Genomic DNA, 10,409 nt, shown 5'->3' on the forward strand with positions numbered 1-10,409 from the left:
ATGTTAATTGCGGTTCGACACTTGACTCTGAAGATGCGGATGCGGATGCGGATGTAGGAGGCACTAGGCTAGAGCAAAAAAAAGAAAAAAGAAAGAGAGAACAAAACGAAGACGAACGAGGCTAAAAGAAATAGAAGGAAATGAAGCCAACTAAAATTAAAGCTTCACTTGTTGTTTATTGAAAGAGAATTTAAAAGGTCCTGAATGCAGTTTTATTTATATTTATCGATTTACCAATATAAAGTGCACTTGCACTTGCTGCCACAACAGCAACAGCAACAACAAGTGGCACGTGCCACGCGCTGTTGATGCAAGTAAGCTTTGTTTTTTTTTTTTTTTATGTCATAATAACCATTTCCACGCCATCTCTTTCCCATCTACACCACGCGCCAATCCCGGCAACTGTCGAATTTCGAAAGTGAAAATGTGATGCTGCCGACCATCAAATATTCATGATGCTCTCTTTCACTCTTTCCCTCTATCTCTCTCTCTCTCTGTCTGTCTGTCTGTGTCGCGCGCCTGCACTCTGAATGCATTATTCAGATTCAGAAAAAGAAAAAAAAATAAAATAAAAAATAAACTAAAACAACACACGCACAGTGTAGCATACCGCAGCTGTCAGTGAAATAGAAGCAAAGATATAAGATATATTTGGATATGGTTTTATTAAATAATATCTGTTCATGGGGTTAATTATTTAAAAATATTTTTACCAGCTAAAAACTATTAAGTTACTGCTTATAAATACAAAATATATTATTAAAAATATTATATTAGACGTCTTATAAATATTATAAATCGATTTATAAATTTAAATACAAATTTTACAAGTTGCATTTTTAAACAGCTGTTACTATTACTGTGACCATAGCTGTAATAAGCTTCGGTTCTAAGCGCAGCCTCGACTGCTGCCGCTGCTTGGGGCCAAAATGAAACCAAGGCCCAAAAGTGAGCTTCAACTTCGTGGGCAGCTTGGCTAAGGGGTGGGAGCGAAAGGGAAGGTGGGGAGTATAAAGTAAGAGAGGGGAAGCAACAGAGGGAGCGGGAGATGCATTTAACGCCTCTGGGTAGCCGAAATGGGTTGTTGTGGGCGTTGCAGCTTACCTTGCAAGCGGCGGCATGATAACAGCACCACAAAGAGGAGAAAGGGGAAGGAGGAAGAAGATGCAGTAAAAACAAAGAAGTTGATGGAGATGGTGTCAGGTGAAGCACAACGAAATTGTAATGCTCTTATAGGTAAAAATTGTAAATATTTAATAAGTATTTCAACTATTTAGGTTTCAGAGAGTTTTGTTTCTGTAAAGTTAAAATTTGTGAGGAAAATTTCTATCTTGATGTTGATTAATGCAGGAATTTAAAGTATTCCTTTGACTTAAATATCTAAAATCCCCACAGAGCTTCCTCTTAGAAAATATGTATTATTTTCCGATCTAGATCCCAAATCCTTATCCCCAATGCTCTCCATTGCTTGGGATGAAACGTCAGCGGATCGTCATCGTCATCGGTGCAGTATTGCGGGTTGCCCTTATTTGGGATTAGGGTATTATGGCGAGGTGAAACAATAAACACCAAATAAAGCATTTGTCAGATATCCATAAATGAATGTGTGGATGTGGATGTGTGCGTGCTTGCATGTGCTTGTGCTTGTGTGAAGAAGCTGAAATAATAATATTGTTTAAATATTAAATTATTACAACAAAGTGTGCATAAATGAATATGGAATGATGCAGATGCAAATGGAAATGGGAATGGAAATGAAAATGGGAATGCATGACACGTCGAGACACGATTGAGGGGGGGGGGGAGCTTTTAGCTAATGTTACTTACGTTTTTCGTATACGGGTTCGGGGTTGGGTTTTCTGGGTCTGGGGATCTCAGATTCCAGATGACATAACCGCAAACGTCGAAAAATGTGTCAGTTACAGCAATAAAGTCTTTCAAAAATAATACCGTTAAAACATCAAATCCCTCTAGGATAGATAGATAACCCCATTTTTTTTTCCATCTGTCCCAAAAATGTTCAGAACTGAGACAACTATCAAAAATAAATGTATTGTCGCGCCGTTGATCGTTCAACGCCCATTGCAGGTTGTGGCTAACAAATCTTGGGGCAGAACTGTGGCAGGGGGGACTAGCCCCAGAAAAAATGCCGTGCTAAATTCCTTAGGCGCTTAAAAATAAAACGTATTTGTGGCGGCACTTTCTCGGCGCAAAAAAAAAAAAAGTAAATAAATAAAATCAAATAAAAATACTTACCACAGCCGTGCTCATTGGGGAATTTCTAGTGCCCTCTGGCTCGGCTTCCTCATCCTGCTCTTCCACATGCTAAACGCTCTTACGTCTCCCTCTTTGCAGCACGCCAACTATGTGCGCCAGGCAGCGGAGGATTATCTGGCACGGCGACAGGCACGCAACAAATCGATGACCCGCTCGATGACCTCGGGCTTAGCCGGGCCGATCCTTGCCCTGGGCAATGTCCATTATCTTCCGGCCGCCAAAAGTGGCACCTTCTTTGCCCGCGACAATGTGTCCAATTTTATAACCTGGTGCAGGTGAGTTCTGTCATTAAGGGGGGTTTATTTTTATATGGGATCTGAGATCATTTTACCTCTTAAGATTTATTAAAGTTAATTTCAATAAGTTAAAAAATAGAACATAGTTAGCTCCCTGATTCCTTAATTCCTTACTACCTTAGTTTATTCCTATTAACTTCCTTGTTTTCAAATTAAATAACTTTCAAACGTATTTACTTACATTCTCACTGCGTGCTTCCTTACTTTTCCATGCTTCCTTACCTTCTTACATACTTACTTTTTTACTGCCTTAGTACTTCCTTTAGCACTTCCTTACTTCCTTACTGCCTTAGTACTTCCTTTAGCACTTTCTTACTTTCTTACTTACCTACTTATATTCCTCCTGAACAGCTTACTTACTTCCTTACTTCCTTACTTCCTTACTTCCTTACTTCCTTACTTCCTTACTTCCTTACTTCCTTACTTCCTTACTTCCTTACTTCCTTACTTCCTTACTTCCTTACTTCCCTACTTCCTTACTTCCTTACCTTCTTACATCCTTACATCCTTACTTCCTTACTTCCTTACTTCCTTACTTCCTTACTTCCTTACTTCCTTACTTCCTTACTTCCTTACTTCCTTACTTCCTTACTTCCTTACTTCCTTACTTCCTTACTTCCTTACTTCCTTACTTCCTTACTTCCTTACTTCCTTACTTCCTTACTTCCTTACTTCCTTACTTCCTTACTTCCTTACTTCCTTACTTCCTTACTTCCTTACTTCTTTACTTCTTTACTTCCTTACTTCCTTACTTCCTTACTTCCTTACTTCCTTACTTCCTTACATCCTTACTTCCTTACTGCCTTAGTACTTCCTTTGTCACTTCCTTACTTTCTTACTTACCTACTTATATTCCTCCTAAACAGATCTTCTACTTACCTTCTATCTCACTTGAATACTTATTTATCTTTTATCATTCATAATCCCCCTCAGAAAAAGCCTAAAGATCATCGAGTGTCTACTGTTCGAAACGGATGATCTGATCATGCGCAAAAACGAAAAGCATGTGATCCTTTGCCTTTTGGAGGTGGCCCGTCGTGGCGCTAAATTTGGTAAGTCTTTTAAAAGAATCCCACTTTCTGTTATTTCGGATGAATCATTGACTCCCAACAGGAATGCTGGCACCCATGCTGGTGCAAATGGAGCGACAAATCGATCGGGAGATCGCCGCCGACATCAAGGCCAATGGGGCCAATTCCTCAGAGAACGGAACTCAAACGGAAGCCATAAACTCTGGAAATAGCATGGCCACAACGACGACGACGACAACGACAATAACCACCACCACGACGGTGGGCTCGGAGACGGATCTTTACGATGACAGTGATGACTCGGAGAATGAGGATGATGGCGACGAGAATCCCATGTTGATGTACGGCCCCCAGCCCCAGATAATTACCAATGATCTGAAGAGTCTCGATGAAATGGTGAGTGAAGAAATTTCTATTACTTGAAAACCAAAATAGAAGCAGACATCGGGAAAGAGAACAGTGAGACCAGATCAGTTTATGAAGCAAAGATCACTTTTATTAAGACTGAGTCTTTGATATTGTATCTGTATCGTCTGGGTTTTCCTTTTTTCCCCTTATTTTCTTATTGGTTTTTTGCGCCCCTCAGGGCTGTCCCTAGTTCCCTATCTCAAATCCCACTCCCAATGTCCACTTTTGGGTTTTCTCTTTGTCCCAACTCACGATTTTGGTTTGTTATTGTTTGGCCCAGACTCTTGTACTGTTGTTGTTTTGTTGTTTGTAACTGCTGCTAGTTTTCTCATGTCCATTTTTAGCCATGGCTAAAGTTTTCAGTTACCTAAAAAACCAAAAACCAAAACAAATCAGAAGCAATTGAAACGGGGACCTACATACATATGTATTTTCTGTGACTATTTTTTCGACTGGGTGTTATGAGAGGGTTTTCCCAACTTGCTGCCTGCCATGTTGAGATGTCAAATTAATTTGACAAGATGACGATGTGCCAACAACAATTACAACAATTGCAATTGTCAATGTAATTGCCAAAGTGTGACGACAGCAGCAACAAAGGATCGCATCGGATCGGCTCGGATGAGGATCGGTATTGGTCAGGCTGGGGCGCAATGGAAATCATTGACGACCAAACTAATGAAAGCCATGCAAACATTTCCTCACGCCGCCAGCAATAGCAGCTAGTCGAGGCTACACTTGAATAAAAATAATAGTAAAAACCAGGGAATATAGGATCAAAAATGTTTCTTTAAAAATATTTAATAAAGAAAGTATAAGAAAAGCGCAAGAGAGATGGTCAAAATAATGAGAAATGATAATAATTAGAAGCGGATTTTCCTTTTCTTTAAAGAAAATAAAGTGTTTAATAATATACACAATTTTGTAGAGCTGCAAAAATAATTTATTAGATTAAAAATCAATGTTTTGCTTAAAAATATAGTAAAGACAACCAGTAATAATTTCTAAATTGCTTTGCTTATTCGATTTTCATTCATCTATAGCTCCTTCTCACTCTGTAAGATATTGTTTTTTGTAAAGTTAATAGACATTTCTAAATTATTTACAAATTTCCTAAATATTAATTCCCCAATTAAGAGTAAATTTTTAAGGTATTTAGAGCTAGTTTTGTGATTTTCCGTGTAGTTTAGGAGCCAGTAACATGAACACCAAGCAACAATATTCGACAGCTGGGGGATGGATGGTCGCTGGATAGATGGGACATGCAGCCCGGGACATGGACATGGACACGGGGACACAGACACAGACACAGACCTCTTTCCTCTTTCACCTCCATCTCCACCAGTGCCACCTCCAAAACCAAAGCCAACTCTGGAGGCAGCCAATCAATTTGTGCAGCAGCCAAGGCAACAGCAGCAGCGGCAGCCAAATCAGCAAATAGCCTCAACAACTTGTCGAAAATCAAATGATGTGCCACCAACAGCAAAAAGAAACTAAAAGAAATGAAATGAAATGAAAAGAAAAGAAAAGAGCCAAACCAGCCACGATCATTTGTCGACTCCAAAAGTCTGGAGCTAAAGCTGAAAACTCTGGCACGTCCGCATCGCTGTCTGTCTGGCATTGCCTGGCTTTGGCATGCGATTTATGGTTAGGCCAGGATCACATCGCTATATCCCCATCGCAATCCCATGGCCAGAGCTAATCTCGTATGCGTCAGAGTCACGCCGATCCCCGATCTCTGGCAGATCGCTAGCATCGCTGGCATCGCTCCCCCTTTCAGTCGAAAGATTTATTGTCATGTCGGTGTTCCAGCTTGCAGCTTGGAGTTGGGAGCTGGAAGCTTGGACAAGCGATGGAGGAGTAGCAGCAGCATTAGCTCCACCTAAGCACGCATCCCACAGCCATTGGTGCCGCCGGTGAAGGAGTTTTGCAGAAAGTTCAAAGGTGCCAATGCGTTGCCTGACTGGCTTTGGCCACAAAAGCTATACCACAAAACTACAGTAGCAAATGGGGCTCGAGCCGATGGATGGGCTGGGATGGGAAGCCAGGAGATGAAGCGGTGACAGAAGCGTACACTGGGAAGAGTTTTTTTGGGAAAGAATTGCAAGGAAATAGGTATCAGTAGTACCAATAATTTCCAAATAATTATAAAGCTGATGTTTCAATGATGTTTTTGTGTTCTTTGATTGCAAAACTAATTGGAAACATTGTTAAATCCAAAGTTCAATCCATTTATAAAGGCAAGTCTCATTGGTGTAATCATTGGTGTAACTCTCTAATGGGATTGTATGCTTTAAAGCAATAATAGTAACTTATAATGCTTAATGCTAAATTTATTTAATTGGCAAAGCTTAGTATAAAGTAAAAAAGTACTCAAAGATGCAACTTTTTATTGGTGAGTCCTTATTGGTGAATGTCCATTGGAATCATTGGTGAAACCCTAAGGATTCAGCCGCTTCTTCTGGGTCCTTAAACTCCTCATTTTCGTTTTTCAATTTAATTTTCTGTCCTGATTTTTGTGACAGTGTAGAATCAGACCTAAAGACAGGCCAGACCAAGTCGTCATTTGTTTTTCTACCTCAACCGCCACCACCATCGCCCTCTGGGACAGACTGAAGCCGATTTGCTGGCTGGTCTTTTTTGTCCAGACTAGGTTTTTCTGGCTCCCATGGCCCTCTTGCCTCTCCCTAGGGCAAGGGTAGACATAGCCATAGCCACAGCCATGGCCCAACTCCTTCTCCTCCTCCTACTCCTGCCTTTTTTGCGATTCCCCTCTGGAGATCAAATCCAAGAGGTTTCCCCCTCGCCAGAGCGGATCATTTGTTTGTTGGACAATGGCAGCGCGTGAATTTATGCAGTGAAAAACTATTTGGTGACCCCGATGCTCGTCGTCGCTGCTCCTTTTGCTGGCAAACTGCCACTGCAGAAGTCAGGGAGGTTTTTGTTTTTGTTTTTTTTTTTATTTGGGAAGTTGGGGAACTGATCCGAGGGTCAGGCTTATGCAATGCTAAGGGTCAGAGCCACAGCAGGGCAACACGCGGGGGTAATGGACACTGAAGTTTTTGTTTTTTTGTTGCAAATTGTAAGCAAAAAGCAGAAACTCTTGATGATAGAACCCTGGGAACAAACTCTTAAAGATTGCATTTTAATTAATATTTAATTGGTTATAACCTTGTATGGTTTAAGCACATTTAAATGCAAATTAAAGCAATCAATTTAATACAAAATAACACTGGCTGTCATCATTAGGTTAACGTAAATGGGCATTTGCTCTCGGAATGATATATATTCCTATATTTATAGTTTAAAGATGACATTTTATAATAAATCAAACAATTGGGAATAATAATTAGCTCTGTAAATTAATGATATTTTTAATTTTCCGTATCCCGCAGGTCCGTGATCTGGTCGAGAAGTGCACATGCCCCTCACAGTTTCCCATGGTCCGGGTATCAGAGGGCAAATATCGCATTGGCGACACCAAAGTTCTCATCTTTGTGCGGGTAAGTGGATGTCGCCGTTCCAGGCTCCATGATGGATATCACCTAAACGATCTCAATTCCATTTACAGATCCTGCGCTCGCACGTCATGGTGCGCGTCGGCGGCGGTTGGGACACACTGTCCCATTATCTGGACAAGCATGATCCCTGCCGATGCCGGGCCCAGCATCGCAGCTCTGTGGCCGCCCGTTTGGTGCCACGCCAGTCGCCCAACCATAATCCCAGCAACGGGATCGAGCTTCACAAGGCGCAGGTGATATTCGAGAGGTGAGTCCCAGAGTCCTGAGTTCTGTCAGAAGAAAAAGGCAAAGCAGTGAAGAAGTTGTTTCCCATTCTAGGTTATAAGTCTTAGCCTGATAAGCCTAAAAAGCCAATTTAACCATTGTATTTTTAATTTTGTAAGGAGTTACATTATTAACAAGAAAGAATTCTAAGTAAGTCCAAAACAAAACTCGCACATCTGTGCATACGATTCCCAACTGGTTCTAACATCCCCGGAACGAAGTGACTGCTGCTGGCCACGTTTCGGAAATGTGTTGTTACAAAAGTTGCAAGTCATTGTTTACTAGTGTTCAAAGTTAGTCACTGCTCATAGTTAATTGCTGATCATAGTTATTTTTTCTTTAAATTTTCCTATCGTTCCTATGGCAGCTATATATATATGTATATATATAGTCCACCGATTCCCCATGATCCGACTTATATACTAGTAAAATTACATAGAAGAATAACTCCATTGTTTCATTGAAATAGCTTCAAAACAAATCTCGCACATCTGTGCTTATGATTCCCAACTGGTTCTCACCTCCCCGGAACGAAGTGACTGCTACCGCCCACGTCTCAGATATGTGTTGTGTTACAAAAGTTGCAAGTCATTGTTTACTAGTGTTTAAAGTTAGTAACTGATCATACATACCTACAGGTCATAGGTACTTAGTGATTATACTTACTTACTGGTCATAGATACTTAGTGCTCATAGCTACTTACTGGTCATAGTTACTTAATGTTAATTGATACTTACTGATCATAGTTACTTATTGGTCATAGATACTTACTGATCATAGTTACTTAATGCTCATAGTTAATCAATGATCATAGTTACTTACTGATCATAGATATTTACTTGTTCTAGATACTTATTGATCATAGTTACTTACTGGTCATAGATACTTACTGATCAGAGTTAATTACTGGTCATAGATATTTACTCTTCAGAGTTACTTACTGCTCATAGTTAATTGCTGATCAAACTGTTTTTTCTTAAAATCTTCCGATCGTTCCTATGGCAAGTTTATATATGTATATATATAGTCCCCCGATCCGCCATGCTCCGACTTATATATTAGTAAAATTATGTAGAAGAATAACTCCATAGTTTCATTGAAATAGCTCCAAAACAAATCTCCTACATCTGAGCTTATGATTCCCAACTGGTTCTCACCTCCCCGGAACGAAGTGACTGCTGCCGGCCACGTTTCGAAAATGTGTTGTTACAAAAGTTGCAAGTCATTGTTTACTAGTGTTTAAAGTTAGTCACTGCTCATAGGTACTTACTGGTCATAGATACTTAACGTTCAGAGTTAATTACTGGTGATAGATAATTACTGTTCAGAGTTACTTACTGGTCATAGATAATTACTGATCAGAGTTACTTACTGGTCATAGATACTTACTGATCAGAGTTACTTACAGGTCTTAGATACTTATTGATCAGAGTTACTTACTGGTCATAGATAATTACTGTTCAGAGTTAATTACTGCTTATAGTTACTCACTGCTCATAATTAATTGCTGATCATAGTTATTTTTTCTTAAAACCTTCTGATCGTTCCTATGGAAGCTATATATGTATATATATAGTCCACCGATTCGCCATGCTCCGATTTATATACTAGTAATATTATATAGAAGAATAACTCCATAATTTCATTCAAATGCTCTTAAATTTGTTCCAAAACAAATCTCGTACATCTGAGCTTATGATTCCCAACTGGTTCTCACCTCCCCGGAACGAAGTGCCTGCTGCCAGCCACGTTTCGGAAATGTGTTGTGTTTAAAAAGTTGCAAGTCATTGTTTACTAGTGTTCAAAGTTAGTCACTGATCATACATACATACTGTTCAGAGTTACTTATTGATCATAGTTACTTACTGGTCGTAGTTAATTAGTGCTCAAAGTTAATAGCTGATCATAGTTACTTACTCTTGACATTCCTTTGCCTTTTTGCAGGTCACCGCCAACAGCTCGACGTGTTTTCAACACTCTAAACGGAGGAAATGGCGGAGGTACAGGATCGGGTCTTAGCTCAACCGCAACCGTAACTGGAACTGGTGTGACTTCTACGCCTCCTCCACCACCGCCACAGAATGGACACAGTTTGTCGCCCAATTCCGGCAAGTATCGCAGCCGCAGTCCGACGCCGCAGCGCAAATTTCTCAACCAGCAGACGCCAAATGGAGGTACTGCCTCATTGGCAGCCACGACGGCCGTAACATCAGATCAGCTGCTCGGATCCCCCAGCCTGGCTCGTCGCTCCATGTCGCCGAGTCCACGCCGCTTGATTGATATGCGCAAAAAGCAGAACTCCTTGGACTCGTACAGCAGTGGACCGAAATCCCTGCCGGGGGGCTACAGTTGCTCGCTGGAGGAGGCCGCTGGATCCGTATCGAATGGAGGATCTGGAACGGTTTCAAACTCGGTATCGGGAGCTGAGCAGAGCGGAGCCAACAAGTTCGAGAACATCAGTGACAATGGGAGCGAGATTAGCGACGAGGGTTATCGCAGTCTGGGCGTTATCCAGTCGAGTGCCCAGAAACGTGAATCCCTGCACAGTCAGGCCTCCATCGAGGACGCTGAAACCAATGGTGAGTCGTGGAGGATATCATTTCTGACCTTT

General features: G+C 40.9%; 1 protein-coding gene across 1 annotated transcript in view; it reads left to right on the forward strand.

Annotated features, from left to right (window-relative positions):
* Positions 1-10,409, forward strand: part of pigs (GAS2-like protein pickled eggs) — a 32,038-nt gene that overhangs the window by 18,067 nt on the left and 3,562 nt on the right. Inside the window, exons 2-7 of the mRNA XM_020956569.2 lie at positions 2,356-2,552; positions 3,507-3,625; positions 3,687-4,000; positions 7,408-7,515; positions 7,584-7,780; positions 9,743-10,377. Coding sequence (XP_020812228.2) covers positions 2,356-2,552; positions 3,507-3,625; positions 3,687-4,000; positions 7,408-7,515; positions 7,584-7,780; positions 9,743-10,377 — 1,570 coding nt within the window. The remainder of the gene's footprint in view (positions 1-2,355; positions 2,553-3,506; positions 3,626-3,686; positions 4,001-7,407; positions 7,516-7,583; positions 7,781-9,742; positions 10,378-10,409) is intronic.

Source organism: Drosophila serrata, unplaced genomic scaffold (genome assembly GCF_035046125.1).
Source record: "Drosophila serrata isolate PLE 108 unplaced genomic scaffold, ASM3504612v1 contig_36, whole genome shotgun sequence".
Taxonomy (NCBI): Eukaryota; Metazoa; Arthropoda; class Insecta; order Diptera; family Drosophilidae; genus Drosophila; species Drosophila serrata.